Genomic DNA, 21,555 nt, shown 5'->3' with positions numbered 1-21,555 from the left:
ACACTGGGAATCTAATGCATGGATGAATTGCTGCCAGTGAAAGCTACACAAATGTGAATCTAGGTCACAAAGGAGGGCAGACCATAATGTAAACAAATAATAATAATAATAATAATAATCACTTGGACTTTAGTCTCATCCAATGACAAGCAAAACAATTCCGTGTTCTGTGATTGGAAGTACAATTTAGGTGGGATTACCGGCAGCCTTGTGATTGGTTTACAGAGCCACCCTCCCCCCTCACAGACCCTGATGGCAAGGTGTGTGCAAGTCATGAGCCAACATACAAAATGCAGTGCTGTTCCTGGATGTATATGAAAGGCAGCCAGGAGAAACCAATGTCAAAAATGTGCTTAATGCTTAACCACTTAAGTACCAGCGGTCTCTGCACCCTTAAAGACCATAAAGGACCAGAGACCGCTGGTACAAAACGGACGGAATCTCAACGAATCGCTGCGCATACCCGCCGCAACCCGGAATCCTCCTGACAGACTCTGCCGTTTTTATGATGGCAGAGTTCCTGTGAGCTGGTCAGGAGCCGCTTTCATTGGCTCCGGACCGTGTCTATCAATGTAAGCCAATGGGAGCGGCTTACATTGATAGACATGGCCAGGAGCCAATGAAATCAGCTCCTGACTGACTCACATGGCTATGCCGTCATAGAGACAGGAAGAGCCAGTGAGCTGCGGCGAGAGACGTCGGGGTGAGCGGCAAGATCGGCGGGGAGCGACAGAAACGGCGGATGTGCGCTGCGGCGGTGATTGAAATCTACGCCCTGCCAGCCAGGAGCCCACCAAGACAGGGCGTAGATTTCAATCACAGCGGTACTTAAGTAGTTAAATACAGTGCATCCGGAGAGTATTCAAAGAGCATCATTTTTTCCACATTTTGTTATCAGCCTTATTCCAAAATGGATGAAATTCTTTAGATTTTAGAAAATGTAGAATTCTGCACACAACAAGCCATAACGACAACACAAAGTTTATTTAAAGGAATATTTACGTCGGCCCAGCACGCTACACATCATTGCGCCTGCCCAGCACGTGTCGTCAAGTCGGCCGGCGTGAGAGTCCTGCTATTGCGCGGTTCTCTGATTCTGAACCAGGAGGATGCCGGGGGACCTCGCAGCCTACGGTGGGGGCTGGAGGCCGCCCCAGGCAAGTGGAAATTGTCATTTTTAAACCTGTTTAGGGTACCTTTTAACTTACCTGGGGCTCTTTGCAGCCCCCCTGGGGTCCTCCTGCGCCCACAAAGTCCTCCCGATCCCCTCCGGCCAGCGAGTCGCTGGCTACTGCGCATGCGCGGCCCTGAGCAGCACCCACCCAGAGACTTACACCAACCCCACTGTTCACACCCTAGAAAGTAAAACAACATCCACACAGTACACGTACCAACAGTGCACATACCAGCAGTGTAAACAATACACACACACAATCTGTACAGATATTATTAGATAAAATGAAACCATATTAGCCAGAGTTACACTTAACCCTGTGACACTCACCGCCTCGTGCTCCTTCTCCAGCGCGGCAGTGGTAGGGTCCATCTCTGCGTACGTCTGAAAAGAGATTACACACATTAGCCAGATACTTTCTCACTCAGCCATTTAACGCCTCGTACACATATATGAGGCATGTCGCCTGTCAGGGATCAGTCCCCGATCCCCCGGGGAGAACTGCAGGGCAGAGGCTGCACAGGCTGTCACCCCTATTATCATTATCTGTAACATAAAGGGAACCTAAACTGAGAGGGAGATGGATGTTTCCTTTTAAACAATACCAGTTGCCTGGCAGTCCTGCTGATCTCTTTGGCTGCAGTGGTAGTTGAATCACACCCATGAAACAAGCATGCAGCTAATCCAGTCTGACTTCAGTCAGAGCACCTGATTTGCATGCTTGTTCAGGGGCTGTGGCTAAAAGTATTAGACACACAGGATCAGGAGTGTCAGGCAGGTGGTATTATTTTAAAAGGAAAAATCCATATCCTGCTCAGTTTATGTTCCTTTTAATTGTCCAGCGCTGCATAACATGGCGCTATAAAAATGTAATATATAATAATAGTGTTAGATTATAGGGAGCACAAGGTTATAATATACATAGATAATTATGCAAATTTAATGTTATCAAATGTCTGGATGTAACACTCGCTCTCGGATGGGCTCCCCCACCTTCTGAACATGGTTGATCTCATCATGCTTCCTCTTCTGGTTTCTGGTGATTTTCCTCTCGGGCTGCTCTGACAGCTCATTCAGGTACTGGTCAGTGTTCTTCTGCACAGCGTCCTTTGCGGTCTTGGTCAGCGCCAGCCGGTTCTTGTCCACCCATTCATCCAGGCGTCTGTTAACTGAAGAGGAGAAATAAGCTGGGTGGAAATGGCTGGACTCATTATCAGGAATAGGTTGCCAGTTTCTGGAAGCCTGGACTCCGACTCAGAAATACTGCATTAGGCCCCGTTCACATACAAAACACGGACGTCGGAACGCAACGCATAGGAACGCACGCTATCCGCGTTTCTATGCGTTGCGTGGCTGATCCCATTCACTGAAAGTGCAGTATGCGTTCCCAGACCGCACTGGTCCGTAACGTATGCAGTGTGAACATCAGACAGTGCAGTCTATGCACTGTCTGGTGTCATGCGTGTCGGCCTCCTACACACATTCCTGGAACGCGGACAGAAACGCGTGCAATGTGAACGGGGCCTTTTTTTTAATGATTTTTACTTTATGATTTCTCTTTTTTCAAGATGTCGTAACAACATTGTTGAAATACTGTATAACTGATTATATAACGGCGTGACAGTTTGTGAGAAAATGTTCTGCTTTTCGCTGGCAGTGTGGGGATCATGGCTTTATGAAGCGATTTCCTGTATGACTCATATTTAAAGAGAACCTATACTGAAAAAAAGGGGCCCTGGGGGTTACTTACATCGGGAGGGGAAAGCCTCTGGATCCAATTAAGGCTTCCCCCGTTGTCCTCAGTCTCACGGTGGTCTTTCTAGGCCCCTCCAAAGCCACAGCCGACAATTTGTCAAGCTGTGGCGCAGGCGCGCCTGTGATATTTACCTTCCTCGGCTCCAACGCAGGCGCAGTAGCAGCCCTCGGCTTAGATCAGGCGGAAATAGCCGATCCGAGTTGTGACTGCTCTACTGCGCGGGCGACTTGCACCTGCACAGTAGAGCGGACTGACTGGGATCGGCGACATGTACCACTCCAAGGCTAAGTACGGACGGTACTTCCCCACATGCTCTCTTAAAGAGAACCCGAGGTGGATCTTCGGGGGGCAGATGGGACACAGAGCCATGTTCTCTGCCTTCTTGCATGCCAATGTGTCCCCACACCACCGCTCGCCAGGGGCGTTCCTACAGCGTTTCATGAGCTGCCAGCTCTCTCCCCCTGGCCATGCCTCCTGCCGCTCCCCCGCACGCTATGAGAGACACATTCTCTCAGTGCAGCATTGTGACCCAGAGGTCGCAAAAGTGAAAATGGGCCATGGAAGCGGCTGTTTTTGCGGCTACCTGATCTGCTCAGCCCCGCGGATCAGGTATCCTACTTTTTCATTTTTTTTAGCTCACCTCTGGCTTTCTTTAAGCGGTTGCCTTCATAGCAACCCTACCTTGCGAGTATATTCATATATTCTTACTATCAGTGTGACCTAACGATATTGTACCAGATTGGGCTCCCGGTGTGTTTTGTTCTTCTGGATTAGCGTGGAGGAGAAGAGAGCCATATGCGTTTAGGAGGTGAGGAGAGGACCATTCTCTCATTCTCTCTCAGTGTCGTGAAGAAGGGGGGGGTGGATTGGTGCAGTGGGCCATCTACGTTATGAAGGTGATGGCGGAACATTGCTATTCCCTCACATAGGCTTATACTTGGGTCTTTACAAATTGAGAGGGTTGACTGCTGCAATAAACTTATGCGTCATGCTGACTTCAAAGTACATACTGTACACGTACCTTATCAGTGTAATTTGTTTGTATTATGCTCAGGTTTCCATTTAATACCAGTATTACGCAACAACTGGAGAGACTGTTTGTTATATGATAAGAAGAGTGGATGGGAGTCACTTTGTCTCAGCAATACTTACATCCCACATAATGGACATAGAACTCCTCCCGCCCCTCCTGCTCATTGAGCCGCGACTGGATAACTTCTGCAGAATCTGAGGACAAAAGAGACCAGTCATACGTCAGGGTATGCAAGCATTGCACAACCCACACCGCTTCCCGCAGATACATGGGCACGCTGCAGTACATTCCTGCCATATAAATTCCCACTGCAGACACACTTCCCTCTACAACTGTTCAACATTCAGCTGCAGAGCTGGTTTCTAGCTCTGTAGAAATTCTTTGATGTTCAAGTAAACCAAGCACCATTTTTAGCAACCAGGGCATCTCAAAAGCATGTTAAAAATGCATACTAACAACATGGCTCGTTATTAAAAAAAAAAAAAAAAGGAGGCAGCAATAGCAGCATAGGGGGCGATACTATGGCTGGGAATGCGAAGAATCACTCGGTGACGGCCAAACCGTAAGTGTTCGCCAGCATGTCCTGGAGCATCGGAGCGGGGCTGCGAGGGCACCGACCAGCTGCAGGGGGCTGAGGGAAGCCCCAGGTGAGTAAATCTCATTTTTTTTTAATAGACTTAAGGATCACTTTAAGGAACTACAAGTCCCAAAATGCATTGCAGGAGTCTGACAGCCACAGTCATGATACATATAGGCAAATGCATTGTGGGACTTGTAGTTCCTTAACAGCTGGAGAGCCAAGTTTGCAGATCACTGCTCTAATACCTCCATCTACAAGCAAGCTGGTGGCAAGCTACAGAAAATGGAAAGCAGATAAGGACGCTTCTAATTATACTCAATTACCCAGAAGCCAATGCTGGGAATACACCATGAGTTTTTTGGGGGGCAGATAAATGGCTCGATAGATATTTTCCAACATGTCCGATCTGATTTCGATTGTTTTTTCTGATCGATTTTCTCACAGAAGTGAATGGAAATTGAAGATATCAGAAAACCGATTGGAATATCGATAGGCCCGTAAATCTGCCCCCCAAAAAACTCATTGTGTATTCCCAGCATTAGATCAAACAAACTCATTCAGCATTAGAGAGGGGGGAGGGGGAAAACTGTTCTTCAAACAGAAAAGAGAAGTCACACTTGATGAACTTCACACCAACCCTGGATAATAACAGTGAAAAGGGAGCAGGGGATGTATCTTCTCAAACAAGGCATCCCTTTTAGCCATTTGAAACCAGGAGCTGCTAAGATCCTTTTAAAGTGATCCTTTTAAAAGTGAACCTGTAAGAAGAAAAAAAAAATAGACGCTTGAAACTTACCTCACCAGAGGAAAGTCTTTAAGAGGCCCATACACCTAACAATTTTCCTGCCGATATACAGCCGTTTCGATCACAGTGATCGAAACGGCTGTGAAATCGCCGCGCACACCGCTGACAGAACGATCGATTTCCGTCCGAAATCGATCGTTCCCATCGATCCATCCGTGCGGAAGATTTTTCTCGGTCGCCGGCGGGCCGGGAGTGCGTCGTTAGCGGCTTTCGAATTCCCGAAGACCGCCGCAATTCAGCGGTCATACATTACCTGCTCCAGCCGGCGCGAGTCCCCTGGTCGTCTTCTCCGCTTCAGGCTCCAGAGCTACACAGAACTTCCTGTCCCGGCAGGAAGTTTAAACAGTAGAGTGCCCACTACTGTTTAAACTTCCCCTGGACAGGAAGTTCAGTAGCCGGAGCGTGGGGGGGCACCTCTGGCTACCTAATACTGAGGGTACTTCTGGCTACCTAAAACTAAGGGAGCACTTGCAGCACAATTGCAGTTTTGCAGGGGGTTTGTAGGTTAATGGATGGTGAAGTCTTAGGTGCCAGGACATCTGTGCCTTCAGGCTCCTGTGATGCAAATCTGGGACTGTTAACATTTGCATGTTTTCAAAGGATTTCGTTGATTTTAAACATAAGTTTGGGTCCCTTCCAACAGGATGACCTCATTGCGGTGGAAGGGTCTTGTACGAAAGCTCTATGCAGAAAGTGTCAGACAGGTGCAGATTGGTTTTAGATGTGCTACCATTTCTTTCTGTGTACAAAACTGTAAGTTCAGTTTTCCTATTGCAAACTGTCAGGACCATGGTCATGACATCACACTGTGGGAGGGGGTTCACTACAATATCAGCTACATCAACCCCGATGATCGATTAGAGGAAAGGTAAAAAATTCTCATGGGAAAGGGGCTATCGGCTACGGATTGGGATGAAGTTCAATCCTGAGTTACAGTTTCTGTACAAGTCAGCTTTCTGCTGAAATCTGCTGAATATTGAGTGATGTAAGATGGTAATCCAGATAAACAATCATTACATCTATGACACTGTGCGAGTAATGGTAGTACAATGCCAGTGAATTACGTTACGCTTACGCCATGTGTTGTCGGCTCTACGGCACAGGTAAGTCTCCCCGATCTCCACCGTCACCTCAGGATCTCTGCCGCCTCCAGTGCAAACTCTGGTCTCTCCACCGGACCCCACCTCCTCATCTTCCTCTTCTTTAACGCTCTCCTGCTCCAGCGAGTCCTCCTGAGAGGGGAGAGCGTCATGCTGGTTCTCGCTAATCGCTGAAGTGTCCGATTTGTGGTCTGCAGGAACCGAATCATCCATGGCTCCACTGGGACCTGACTACAGATGAGAAAACAGTCACAACTAACACCTTAAAGCACACTGGAAGTGACGTGACATGATGAGAAACACGGGTACGTATAGTACTCAGCCTACGTAGGAACTGCCTGTGTCCTCTCTTTATTTTTTAGCACTAGAAGTGTTTTTAAAGAGAACTCGAGGTGGATCTTTGGGGGGCAGATAGGACAGAGGCATGTTCTCTGCCTAATGACATGGCTCTGTGTCCCCCAACTGCCACTCTCTTCCCCTCTCCTCCCCACCGCCACGCTATAGCCCCCCGAGATTAGCGACAAGATTTGTTGCCAACTCGGAGGTAAATAGAGGGGAGAGGAATTCCTTGTTTAAAATGCCAGCCATGGGTGTTCTTACAGGGATTCCTGAGCTGCCATTGGGCAGCTCTCTCCCCTGGCCACGCCTCCTGACACTCCCCTGCCTCCCTGCACGCTATGAGAGACAACACAGTCTCTCATTGCAGTGTTGTGATCCAGAGGTCACGCAAGTTAAAGTGGGCCATTGCATCCCAGGGGAGCGGCGGTTTTTGCGGCTACCTGATCCGCTCAGCCCTGCGGATCAGGTAGCCTACTTTTTTTTTTTTTTAGCCCACCTCGGGCTTTCCAAGAACTAATTTTATCGGAGTGAGCAAAAACTGCTAATAGCAAAAGAGAGCTAGAAAGTGTAAAGGTGGCGTTGTTTCTATAGCGGCCATCTGCTTCAATAATTATTATCGAATAAAAAAAAAAAAAAAATCGGTGTCACCACAAACATGCCCGTTTGACAATTCGATAGATTTCGGGACGAAATTGGTTGAATGTATCAGACGTGCTAGGAAATCTCAGGCCAACGTGGTCGATCGAATGTGTGGTGGGAACTGCGTGCAATATCTGGAGCACTCCCGGTCGCTGTACCTCCATAATAGTATATGTGCCCGTGCATTACAACACTTTACCAGTCATGTTGCCCGCTAGTGTCCGCGCTGTACGTTCACATTTGGGTCCTACGTGACTACCGGCATAAAGCACTAGGAGCGTGTGTGTGATGCCACACATGCGTCTTTCATGCTATGACGCCAGCACGGAAGTATGGCAGGCAAAGTATCTTTATGCACAGGCATTGGGGTGCACAGCAAACATTTGGGGGGACTTGGACGGGGGCGGTGTCACAAAGTCAATTCCAGAAAAATGTCATGCTGAGAATCGGCAGCCAACAGGTCTCTCTCAGCTTTGATCAGACAGAGAAAAGTCTCTTGGTTGATCTGCTACCAAATCACTTGATGTAGGTCCATCTTAAAGTAGATCCGAGATACAACTTTTACACATTGCATAATTGTGTTTCTTTTCTAATGTATATAGGGCATTCCTAAAGCCAAATACTTTTTTGTTTTTGTTTTAATACTCTAATTCCCTATAAACTAAAGAAGCCTCACCCACAGCTTCTCCAGAGTGCCTTGGCATTTTCAGACAGTAGCAAGGGCTCACGGGAGCTCAGTCTGGGCAGGAGGAGGGGGAGGTGTTACTAGCCAGAGATTTCAGAGGCAGAGGGGAGAAGAGAGGAGGAGAGGGGACTGAATTTACACAGAGGCAAGCAGATAGCATCTCCTGATAGCAGCCTGTGACAAACAGAACATGGCTGCCCTCATTGTATCACAGGAAGAAATAATCATATTCTGTTGAAGCTGTTTGCAGATAGATATGCTGTAAAATTTAGGTAACATATATAGACAAGTTACTTGTTATAGTTAGTTTTTCATCTCGGAACCGCTTTAAGGTACATACCTGCAACTCAATGCATGGCCAACATGACGAACCGTGTGACTTGTTTGCACGACCAGTACATACACACGCGATGCCCAACTAAACACCAAACTCATTTTAATATTGCGCGCGCAGTATTTCCGCAATCAAAAAAACAAGTTGTTCAAACAACTTGTAAACACATGGCCAACCTGCACTATAATAGGTCAGTTGATTCAGCGGCTGGATTGGGCAAACCGCCTCTTATCAGTCTAGTCGTTTGCCACATGTACACACACCCAACCCATCGTCCAACAGACAAGTTTGGACGATAGCTGGGCACAAAAGTTGCACGCGTGTACCAGTCTTTAGAAGCGTTTCGGTACAATTCCCCGCATGCAAATTTGGACAGGGAATTGTAGCATACTAACGTGAACGCGGCGGCTCCCCAGGACCACGTAACGCCAATTGGCATTAAGTCCTGGCATGGTTAGCAGGGGATCTCGCACCCATGCACTCCCCCGCTCCGTCCTCTGTCTACCAGCGGCGATGGGGAAAACTGCCATCTATTTACATTATACAGCGCTGCGATCTACAGCAGTGCTGTACTGGGGACAGCCGTGTCACTCAGCTGTCCCCTGGAGAGGTCCAGAGAGAGATCGGCTCTCATAGGCCTATGAGAGCCTTTCGATGTGATTGGCTGGCGGGGGGAGGGAGAGAGGGGATTAATAAAAATAGCAAAATGTAAAAAAAATAAATTAAATAAACAAGGCAGCAGCGTTCAGAGGCCACCAACAGAAAGCTGTTGTTGGGAAGAAAAGATGGGGGAGGGGGAAAAAAAAAAATCACATTGGGTGCTGAGTTGTACAGCCCTGCAGCAAGCCCTAAAGCCCAATCGGCACGACACGATTGTTTGTGCGATTCAATTACGATTCTATTTTTGATCCGATTAAATCCAAAATGTCCGATTGGGATTCAATTCAATGCGATTTGCCACTGCAAAACAACAGTAAATCGCATTGAATCGAATCCCGATCGGACATGTCGGATTCAATTGGATTGTAAATAAAATCGTAATTGAATTGCACAAAGAATCGTATCGTGTCGGGGCTTTAGGCCTTGTTCACATTATAGGCGTTTTTGAAAAGTTTTAAAGCCAATGTGTACCAATTAAAAAAAAATAAAAAAAAGTCAGATATTCACCTAAGGGCCTGTACACACTGCTGCGCTTGCGTTGCGTTTTAAAAACGCATGCGTTTTTAAAAACGCAAGGTCTTTTGAAAAAGAATGAAAATCGTGATGACTTGTACACACTGGTGCGATGCGTTTTTAAAAAAACGCAAACGCAGTGCCTGCTGCGCTTTTTTAAGCGCAGCGCATGAAAAACGCATTAAAAACGCATGCGCTTGCGTTTTTGCCTGCGTTTTTCAGAAGTCAGTATCCCAGAAGACTCTGCAATGTCCTGATTCCTGTTGAAATGTAAACTAGAAAAAAAACAAAGGATTCTTTAGCCAATCAGCAATTACAAGAAAAACGCAAACGCACAAAAAACGCAGGCAAAAGCACATGCGTTTTTAAAACTACAGGCACTTTAAAAACGCATGCGCTTGCGTTTTTGCCTGCGTTTTTCAGTGTGTACAGGCCCTAAGAAGAGGGAAGGCTCGGTCCTAATGAGACTTCGCTCTCTTCTCCCGGTGCCCGGTCGCACTCACGATCCGCCGTTGCAGTATTCGACCAATACTGCCACTTTGGAAGTCTTCGGTAGCACTCGGGCTCCCGAAGACGGGCCGCTCCATACTGCGCATGTGCGAGTGCCCACTAAGACGCACTCGCGCGTGCGCAGTATGGAGCTGCCTGGGTGCTCCCGAAGACTTCCGAAGTCCCCCGCGGCGGAAGATTTGAACGGAGGATCCACTGGGCACCGGGAGAGGAGAGCCTCATTAGAACCGAGCCTTCCCTCTCCTTAGGTGAGTATCTGACTTTTTTTTTTTTAATCGGTAACCATTCACTTTAACCTCCTTGGCGGTATGGACGAGTATATTCATCCATTACCGCCGGAGGTCGCCGCTCAGGCCCTGCTGGGCCGATTTTCATAAAGTAAAGAGCAGCACACGCAGCCGGCACTTTGCCAGACGCGTGTGCTGCCTGATCGCCGCCGCTCTGCGGCGATCCGCCGCGAGCAGCGGCGAAAGAGGGTCCCCCCAGCCGCCCGAGCCCTGCGCAGCCGGAACAAATAGTTCCGGCCAGCGCTAAGCGCTGGATCGGAGGCGGCTGACGTCAGTTGACGTCCATGACGTCACCCCGCTTGTCGCTATGGCGACGATGTAAGCAAAACAAGGAAGGCTGCTCATTGCGGCCTTCCTTGTTTATTCTGGGCGCCGGAGGCAATCGGAAGAACGCCTCCGGAGCGCCCTTCTAGTGGGCTTTCATGCAGCCAACTTTCAGTTGGCTGCATGAAACAGTTTTTTTTTAATTTAAAAAAAACCCTCCCGCAGCCTCCCTGGCGATTTTAATAGAACGCCAGGGAGGTTAAGCGCGGGCAATTTTCAAAATCACCCTGAAAGCACTTGTGCAATGATTCTCTATCAGAGCGGTTCGTTTACAATCCGCTTTGAAAAGCGCTGCTCGGGCCATTTTTGAGACGATTTGCCTCAATGGAAGGTATAGGAAAACCGCAAAACTCACAAAATCGTTTTGGCAAGCGATTGCATGAGCGTTTTAAGCCTACGGTCCTGAAGTGGTTAATGGGCTGCTTCTGAATTTGCACATAGTGGAAAAAAATGGATGGCTGGCAGCATTTTCTCGCATAACGCATGCAATTCCCTACAGGGATTGTTCTCGGTGGAGTTTCATCCAGCATGTGTACACATCTTTACATCTACAATAGAATGACAGGGGGTGGGGGGACAAAGGCACAATTTGTTTCCTGCTGAATATTTCAGGGAAGTCTATCACATGACAAAGACACACAGGCAGCCAGACCAGACAAACCTGGATCACTTTCAATTGCAAACGAAACCAATCTTTACATAGCTAAGGTGAGGGAAAAGCACACAAGGGAGGAATGTAAACGAATAAGACAATAAGTAATTATTGCAGCTGCCAGGTAAATGTGTGTGAGAGAAACCCCTGAACTACACCCAGCAGCCTGTGTACACTGGAAAGCCAAATGTAAGCAGTACAGAAGCCACAACATACTGCTGCTAATTCTCAACCTGATCAAATATATATACCGGCCAAATGCAGCACGGAACGTTCCCATAGAAGGATGCTCGCTCTCCTGCTGCTCTAATGCCACATACATTCCAACAGAGATCAATGAAATGCAGATACTTCCAGCTTGCTTGCAAATCCAATGCAAATTCTATGCTGCCTGGGCAAATCAAATTTACTTCCTATCGATTTTCAATTTGCCGAATTCCAAACACCATAGAATTTAGAAGCTTACTTTAATGAGCAATGCAAACATTGAGGCCAGGCAATGCAAACAAGGGCCTACAAAACCAGGGGCCGAGCTACACAGGGGCCTACAAAACCAGGGGCCGGGCTACACCGGGGCCTACAAAACCAGGGGCCGGGCTACACCGGGGCCTACAAAACCAGGGGCCGGGCTACACCGGGGCCTACAAAACCAGGGGCCGGGCTACACATGTGCCCTACAAAACCAGGGGCCAGACTACACAGGGGCCTACTACACCAGGAACATATAAAACCCGGGGCCAGACTACACAGAGACCTACAACACCAGAGGCCTACAAAACCAGGGGCCAGGCTACACAGAGCCCTACAAAACCAGGTGCCAGGCTACACAGGGGCCTACTACACCAGGAACATATAAAACCCGGGGCCAGACTACACAGAGACCTACAACACCAGAGGCCTACTACACCAGGGGCCAGGCTACACAGAGACCTACAAAACCAGGGCCCGGGCTACACATGGGCCTACAAAACCAGGGGCCAGGCCACACAGAGCCCTACAAAACCAGGTGCCAGGCTACACAGAGGTTTACAAACCAGGGGTCAGGGTACACATGGGCCTACACTAGATGTAGATTGAATTGGTTAATCATACCGAATGGGAGATAACGATCAGGTGCGGCAATAGATCAGTGGTACATTGCATTGAGCAATGCACGTTGCGATTTGACAGCTTTTTAATAGATTTCATGCGGAAATCTATTAAAATTCTATGGGCAGTGTGTGGAGGAATTCGATCAGAATGATCCGTCGCGGATCAGATCCTGTCTTTTGGCCACATCCAGGGGCCACCTATAAAGGAGCACATACTTCTAGTTATGTATCGGCAGATCGACGAAAAGACAGATCTCTCTCTGATTGGATCTCAGAGGGTAATCTGTTGGCTGCTCATACACCACAGACCGATTCCAGCTTTAAATTTCTCAGGAATCTTGTGATGTGAGGTCTTGTGATGTCACCTCTGCTGCCCGGCCGATGCCCCCCCCCCCCCTTCCATTCAAACTCACCTGCTCCAGCTGCTGCAACTGTACAGTTACTCCCGGTCTTGTCAGTTGCTTCCCCATGAGAGCCATCAGGTGGTTGCCACGTATAGCACAAGGCACATGTGTTATGTGTCTGGCGGCGGAGAAGCAGCGAATGAGACTAGGCAGCTGGAACTGGTGAGATTTGAATGCACAGACACGTTCACATTTAGGAGAGACAGTGCCAGGGGTTCTGTCGCGTTCTATGTGATATTGCATGTCGTTATCACTTTGCACCTGATAGATCATGTCGCCCTGAGATTTCTTAGCATGCTCAATCGATACATTAAACCGAAGTTGATCCGAAATCGGTCAAATAGTCGATTGGGCATGCTTGTGACAGCACCATTTTTATTCAATAAAATGATCATCAAATTGTAAGGTTGAACAGGCCGCAAAATCAATAGATATGTCCACCTTTAGGGCCATTTCCACTAACAATCGCTAATTACAAACACCAGCGATTGCGATTCTTCATTATTTTATGCGATACCCAATGTATATGCATTGTAAAATCGCTCTCAAAATGGCCCAGAAAGCAATTGCGCTTTGGTAAAAAAAAATTGCAGTAGTGGAAAATACCTACTGCAATTCCTATGTTATTTTGCAAATCCTAGCAATTTAAAAAATCAGCAGTGCAGTGGGCCCTTTAAGTGAACCTCCGGACTAAAAATCTACTCAGCAGAACTGAAAAGGCTTGGTGTATCTTTAACAGTTTCACAGCATCATAACTTTGTTTTTCTTACCAAAGCATAATTTTTAGCTGCATTTTTAGCTAAGCTCCACCCAAAGAAAAAAAGCCCATGCTTTTTTTCCCTGATGCTGTGCAGAGCATGATGCGATTTCCTGTGTTGTTGTTATTCACGTTGCCTAGCAACTGGGAGAGGTGCTCAGGACACAGGACAGTTGGAACTGTGTCTCATGCTCCCTGTCACCTTATTTCAACCAAAAAGATGGCTGCCATCACGAAATCTAACATTTGCCTGTTTTAAAACAGGGTGGGTAAGAGATATTACCTATCTATTTTAATTAACATAACTAATGTAAATTAATCAAAGTATGTTTGTTTAGGCTGGAGTTCCTCTTTAAGGTGCCGCCCAGCGGGAGGGTCTGAAGGACCCGTCGTTGGCCATGTGTGTACACACCTTTACATTATGGCTACCTTTATGCGCCAGGGATCTAGAAACATCAGCAATGCGATTTGGAAAAGCAGAGGTGGATCATGAGAGCCATCTGCTGGAAAATCTGCAGTACTACAACCTCAATTTATAACAGCCCAATGATACAATACCATAACATTTCTATAGTGCTTTTCTCCCATAGGACTCGAAGCGCTTAGGCTCTCTCAGATTCAGTAATTAGTAGTAGGATGAAGTATTCACACAACATAAGTTATATTTCTGCAAATGCCAAACTGAACAGGTGGGTTTTCAGTCTGGATTTAAACACGTCCAGGGATGGAGCTGTACGAATCTGTTGAGGTAAGGAGTTCCAAAACGTAGGAGCAGCATGACAAAAGGCTCTGGGACCAAAAGTTTCCAAGTGGACTCTGGGTATGACTAGATTATTAGAACCTGTGGATCTGAGATTGTGGGGATTGCTACGCAGCTGCAACATTTCTTTCATGTATCCAAGGTGGAGAGGATTACAGGATAATGGCCTCCATTCTCAATACATGTTCAGTAAAGCTTAGATCCTTTACATTTCAAAAAAAAAAAAAAAAAAAGAGGAAGTTTGTAACATGAGGTCAGATTGCAGTATACCCTACAAAATCATATATAAAGCCTCTGTATGTGACAACTTTGTATGGTTCTGATCCAGTTCTGAAACATGCCTGAAGAAGAAACGTAAAGTTTCGAAAGTTTGCAAAGAAATCTTGTAGTTAGTCATTAAAGTTATCACCTAAACAACTTTTGTTGTTATGTCTTTGAATGCGGCAACTTATTGTAAATGGAGGCTATTGAGGTGTTGAGTCAAGCTCCAAGAGCTTTGTGGTTTCTGAAGAATTAGCCCATTTTGATGGTCGCCCTCTCCAGCCTCACCCCGCACATAGATTCTCCAGTATTCTGGGCAGCATTCTAAGCATCAGCTGGCTCAGGTTTCAGGTGACTACCTCTTGAAGCTCATCAAGAGAATGCCAAGAGTGTACAAAGCAGTAATCAAAGCAAAAGGTGGCTACTTTGAAGAACCTAAAATATGACATATTTTCAGTTGTTTCACACTTGGTTATGTACTATACTTCCACATGTGTTAATTCATACTGTATATACTCGCAAGCAAGCCGAATTTTTGACCCCCCAAAAGTGGGCAAAAAGTTGGGGGGTCGGCTTGCTTGCGAGTCTCGTTTTGGAAGGCCGCCTCCCCCCCGCCCCGTGTCCGCCGCTGCTATTATTAGCTTACTGAGCGGCTTCCTCTATTCCCCTCTCTGTCTCCCGGCATGTAAATAGCTCACAGCAGCTCGCTCCACGGCGGCTGCTGTGTGATGACAGGAAGCTGTAGGCAGAGCGGTTTCCATAGTAACAGCGATACACATCGCCCGTACAGGAAGCCACTCTGCCTCCAGCTTCCTGTCATCACACAGCAGCCGCCGTGGAGCGAGCTGCTGTGAACTATTTACATGCCGGGAGACGGAGAGGGGAATAGAGGAAGCCGCACAGTAAGCTAATAGCAGCGGCGGCCGTGGGGGGGGGGGGGGGGGGGGGGGGGGGAGTTGGGTGAGGCGGGGGCACTATACTAGGGCACTAAACTGGCTATACCGAGCACTATACTAGATATACTTGGGCACTAAACTAGCTATACCGAGCACTATACTAGCTATACTTGGGCACTAAACTAGCTATACCGAGTACTATACTAGCTATACTGGGGCACTAAACTGGCTATACCGAGCACTATACTAGCTATACTTGGGCACTAAACTAGCTATACTTGGGCACTAAACTAGCTATACCGAGTACTATACTAGCTATACTGGGGCACTAAACTAGCTATACCGAGCACTATACTAGCTATACTTGGGCACTAAACTAGCTATACCGAGCACTATACTAGCTATACTTGGGCACTAAACTAGCTATACCGAGTACTATACTAGCTATACTTGGGCACTAAACTAGCTATACCGAGCACTATACTAGCTATACTTGGGCACTAAACTAGCTATACCGAGTACTATACTAGCTATACTTGGGCACTAAACTAGCTATACCGAGCACTATACTAGCTATACTTGGGCACTAAACTAGCTATACCGAGTACTATACTAGCTATACTTGGGCACTAAACTAGCTATACCGAGCACTATACTAGCTATACTTGGGCACTAAACTAGCTATACCGAGCACTATACTAGCTATACTTGGGCACTAAACTAGCTATACCGAGCACTATACTAGCTATACTTGGGCACTAAACTAGCTATACCGAGCACTATACTACCTATGCTGAGCACTATACTAGCTATACTGAGCACTATACTAGCTATACTGGGCACTATACTAGCTATACTGGGGCACTATACTAGCTATACTGTGCACTATACTAGCTATACTGAGCACTATACTAGCTATACTGAGCACTATACTAGCTATACCTGGCACTATACTACCTATACCTGGCACTATACTACCTATACCGAGCACTATACTAGCTATACCGAGCACTATACTAGCTATACCGAGCACTATACTAGCTATACCGGGCACTATACTAGCTATACTGGGGCACTATACTAGCTATACTGGGGCACTATACTAGCTATACTGGGGCACTATACTAGCTATACTGGGGCACTTCACTAGCTATACTGGGCACTATACTAGCTATACTGGGAACTATACTAGCTATACCGAGCACTATACTAGCTATACCGAGCACTATACTAGCTATACTGGGGCACTATACTAGCTATACCGAGCACTATACTACCTATACTGTGCACTTCACTAGCTATACTGGGCACTACCTACCCATACTGGCCACTATACTAACTATACTGGGACACACTGGGGGGGATCACACGGCCAGCATTTCCTACCCCCTGCTTATATGAGGGTCAATCATTTTTTCCTGGTTTTTCAGGAAAAAGTTGGGGGGTCGGCTTATATGCGGGTCGGCTTGCTTGCGAGTATATACGGTAGTTTGGATGCCTTCAGTGTGAATCTACAATGTTCATAGTCATGAAAATAAAGAAAGCTCTGAATGAGAAGGTATGTCCAAACTTTTGGTCTGTACTGTACCTGATATTTAACTCATTCAGGCAGAGAAATAAAAAAAAAGGAACACAGCATAGTTATTTGTGTGCTTGGCATTGTACATATCCATGACTATCATCATGTCTCCTCAGGTATCCTTTAAGATTATGGGACCCCATAGCACAATTTTTATGGGGCCATCAGATGTAGGCACTCTGGAGCAATGCCACCTGCCCCTACCCCATGGATAAGAGGCTGGGGTGAACACATCAAGTACCACCTGGGCCCGCCCTCCTCTCCAGGGCCCCATAGCCATTGCTACGCCCCTATGTCAGTTGGTCCGCTGCACACCGATAGAACGGAAGACCCATTGTGAACAGAGCCCAATACAGAAGCATAAGGCGATACAAAGTCTGAAGAACTTAGCAGCTTTCTCAGAGACAGGAGTCAAAGCATTTAAAGCCTCATCTACACGGTACAATTTTCCGTCAGATTGGATTTATTAGACGGATCTATGAGATCATTTCCAATCGGATTGCGTTCGATCTTGCAATACATTTTGGGTACTTGTAAAAAGTTAAATCTATCGCAAAATTGATCTGAAACAATTTAGACTTGTACACACGATGCAATTTCTTATTAGATCTATCTAATAGATCCACCTATCTGATGGAAAATTGTACCGTGTAGATGAGGCTTAATACTTTTAGCCATAGACATCAAACATGCAGATCAGCTGCTGTGACTGAAGTCCAACCGGATTAGCCTTGCTTCAGGTGTGTGATTCAGACACTACGTATGATGCCTAATGATGCCAGGCAACTGGTATTGTTTAACCCCCTTGGCGGTATGAAAAATACCGCCAGGGGGAAGCGCAACAGTTTTTTTAAAAAAAAAAAATTTTTTATCATGTAGCGAGCCGAGGGCTCGCTACATGATAGCCGCTGCTCAGCGGCATCCCCCCAGCCCCGCCGATCGCCTCCGGCGATAGGCGATCAGGAAATCCCGTTCAAAGAACGGGATTTCCTGGAGGGCTTCCCCCGTCGCCATGGCGACGGGGCGGGATGACGTCACCGACGTCAGCGACGTCGGGACGTCATTGGGAGACCCGATCCACCCCTCGGCGCTGCCTGGCACTGATTGGCCAGGCAGCGCTCGGGGTCTGGGGGGGGCCGCGCGCCGCACCGGATAGCGGCGATCGGGCGCGCGGCGGCGGCGATCGGGGTGCTGGCGCAGCTAGCAAAGTGCTAGCTGCGTCCAGCAAAAAAAAAATTAAGTAAATCGGCCCAGCAGGGCCTGAGCGGCACCCTCCGGCGGCTTACCCCGTGTCACACACGGGGTTACCGCTAAGGAGGTTAAAAGGAATATATATCTATATCCTACTAATATTATAAATGGGAAAGTTTGGTTGTTTGTTACTTGATCACGCAAAAATGACGTAACGGATTTGAATGAAATTTGGCACACATCGAACATTACCTGGAATAACATATAGGATACTTTTTATTCCCATAACCAAAAATTTGGCGGAGACAAATACAAATTTTACTGGGATAATGTACACAGCAGTCATCCTTACACTATTAATGGTAGGGGTTCTCAAACTTTGCACAGTTGGTCACTGGGTGCCTGGGATTAATATTAAGAAAAGTGGGAGGAGACTGCAAAAGCCAATCAAAATTTGCCTATTGATTTTACAGGTGAATATTTTATTGCTGCTGTTATTGCACTGTTAATGGTACAAGCCTCAAACCTGGTACAGTTGGTCATTGCGTGACTGGGGTTCAAATTCGGAAAAGGGGGTGGATCCACAAACAGCCAATCAGATTTTTTTCATTTCAATGAAAATTATTGATGCCAAAGACCCCAAAGCTCACAAACTAGGTAATTGAGTAATTCTGTGTAAAGGTTAGAAAAAGCAGGTGGAGCCAACACCAGCCAAATACATACCCGGGCAAAGTCAGGTCATCAGTGGGCGGAGACACATACCCGGGCAACGCCGAGCTATCAGCACGTGTGTGTGTGTGTCTAACTTCAGGCTTTATTGACCGCGTCTCATTTCAAATAAAATCGAGGTGAAACCGGCAAGAGAAAGCCAGTCTGTACAAAAATTATCCGACTCCAACGCCTCAATTTATGAAACAGGTGCTGACTCCAGGTACCCAAAATTCCTCCGACTCCTTAGTCTAATACTTACCAGAGGTGTGGAGGTGGTAGAAAAATCATCTGACTCCTCGGTTTTATGAAACAGCAGGCTCTGACTTCACAGCCCTGGAGAAAACAGATACTTACCTAAGTAGAGGAAGGTCTCTGGATCTTCAGAGGCTTCCTGTGTCCTCTACAGTCCAGAGTTCCCCAACCCTGTCCTCAAGGCCCACCAACAGTACAGGTTTTGCTGAAAACCACAAACATGCACAGGTGAGGTAATTAGTGTATCACCAGAGCTCCTTGACTGCCTCTGTGGATCTCCACAAAACATGCACTGTTGGTGGGCCTTGAGGATAGGGTTGGGGAACACTGCACCCCTACCACTGCTGTCCAGTTTCCTCTGGAGGTTCTCAGTCACGCTTCATGCACGAAAGTGGATGTATACTGTGCCTGCACAAGTTCAGCAGCAAGGAACCGGTTATGCAGCAGCCACAATAACAGATATCTGACAAGCTCTTGTTAGATATGATCTGGAGGTCTGTGCGCAGCAACGGTGGGGACGAGGGGAACACCAAAGGCTTCCCTCTTCCTGGATTATCTGTTTCTTCTTGCAAGTTTCTCCTCAGATACACTTTACAGAAAGGCAAAAAAACAGTACATAAACAAAACACCCAAACACAAAAATAATAATACTACGTGATAAGGCGACATGATTGCACAGCCCGAGTTACTTGGCAATTTAGTTCAGCTGTGTTTAGAGTACCAGGCTCTTACAGGGACACCTGAAATGAAAGGGCTATGGAGGCTGTCATATTTGCTTATAAACAATACCAGTTGCCTGGCAGTATTACTGATCTATTTGACTGCAGTAGTGTCTGAATCACACACCTGGAACAAGCATGCAGCTCGCAACTGAAGTCCACTGGAGATCTAGAACTGAAAACCCAATTGCCATACTATAGAATGTAGACATTTTATTACATAATTATTTAGTATGAGGTCAGAAGGAGGGGGAGAGGGAGGGGATCTGAGACCCCTCAGCAGCACCATGAGGCTGAGGGACAGTCAGGATAGGGGGGGGGGGGTAACAGATGTACCGTCCAGCCATGCTTCTAATCACACAACTTATCATTTCCACCTCAACACAGAGCTGGCCGTACCGTGCAAATCACATGACCGGTTTCTCTGACGTCACTCCCGACAGGTGACGTCACACGACGGAAGACGGACCTCCGCCGGCTCCTCGGGACACACCGCGCCCCGATCAACCTCTCCCGGACAGGTTCCCGCGCTACGAGCTGCGCAACCTCAGCTACCCGCCACACACTAGGCCGCAGCCATCCACCGGAAACACGTCACCATGATCACACGCAGCTCGGCGGCCATGTTTAGTGAGGGCGTGTACGTCGTCTTTGTGTAAAGAGAAAAGGAAGCGAGGAGAAAAGAGTGGGCGGGCGCGAAAAACAAGGAGGAGCCGCAAGAAGGAACAAAAAAGAAGAAAGATCCAATGAGAAGCAAGGAGAAACAATGGGAGGAGCTGAAAGATATAGCCGAGGTGGAAAGGGAATAAAGAGGGCGGAGCAATAAGCAGGAGAGGGAGGATTGAGCGAGAAGGAAGGCGGGAAGAGACGAAGAAGTAGGGTGGAGACGTCTCTTCCCGCCTTCCTGCGGGGCTGTGAGGCAGACGAGGGTAGAGACGATTGGGCGAGAGAAGGAAGGCGGGGCAGGAGGAGGGGGAATGAAGAGGCGAATAAAGGAAGGCGGGGCAGCGGGATAGGCGACGCTGAATGGTGGAGGGACGAATGGGCAAGGAGGAAGGCGGGGCTGCAAGGAGGAAGCCCGCCTTCCTGTGAGGCAGACGAGTAGAGAGATGGGAAGTTCGGATCTTTTCAATGATCCGGATGATTCGAATCGGATCATTGAAAAGATCCGGATCTTTGATCCGAATCTCGGATCATTTTACTACCGAAGCATTCGGGGTGAGATGACTAGCAGGACAGGTCTTTCCCTGCTGTGGACAGGAGAAGGGGAGGGGGGTGGACACACAGAGAGAAGGGGAGAAGATGGACAGAGGGCAGGGAGTGGACAGAGAAGGGAGGAGGGACGAGCAGAGAGCAGAAATGTTTGTGCACACAATACCCACATGCTGCAATCATATGCTTTACATGTATTTATTTCACCTATATGCTCATCTGTGTACTTTCCATGCAAACGTCACACAGTGAAGGAAAGTATTCCCAGAAGATAAGTGCAGCTGTTTAGTGCCGAGTGGAGGAGGATCATTTTGCCTTTCAATCACAGTGC

General features: G+C 47.4%; 1 protein-coding gene across 2 annotated transcripts in view; it reads right to left on the bottom strand.

Moving 5' to 3' along the window:
- KAT8 (lysine acetyltransferase 8) overlaps positions 1 to 20,857 on the bottom strand; it is a 30,002-nt gene extending 9,145 nt beyond the window's left edge. The window contains exons 1-5 of one of the 2 annotated variants that reach the window (XM_068243947.1): positions 20,412 to 20,857; positions 6,424 to 6,675; positions 4,083 to 4,157; positions 2,168 to 2,343; positions 1,505 to 1,558 (exon numbers count right to left, since the gene is read on the bottom strand). In XM_068243947.1, the coding sequence (XP_068100048.1) occupies positions 1,505 to 1,558; positions 2,168 to 2,343; positions 4,083 to 4,157; positions 6,424 to 6,661 (543 nt within the window). In that variant the 5' untranslated portion in view covers positions 6,662 to 6,675; positions 20,412 to 20,857. Of the gene's footprint in view, positions 1 to 1,504; positions 1,559 to 2,167; positions 2,344 to 4,082; positions 4,158 to 6,423; positions 6,680 to 20,411 lie in introns of both variants that reach the window. The other variant, XM_068243946.1, reaches the window with a different exon arrangement.
- Positions 20,858 to 21,555: the final 698 nt, after the last annotated feature.

The sequence above is a fragment of the Hyperolius riggenbachi genome, chromosome 7 (genome assembly GCF_040937935.1).
Source record: "Hyperolius riggenbachi isolate aHypRig1 chromosome 7, aHypRig1.pri, whole genome shotgun sequence".
In the NCBI taxonomy this organism is placed as follows: domain Eukaryota; kingdom Metazoa; phylum Chordata; class Amphibia; order Anura; family Hyperoliidae; genus Hyperolius; species Hyperolius riggenbachi.
Note: the sequence above shows the minus strand (reverse complement) of the source record. Positions and strands in the feature narration are given on the sequence as shown.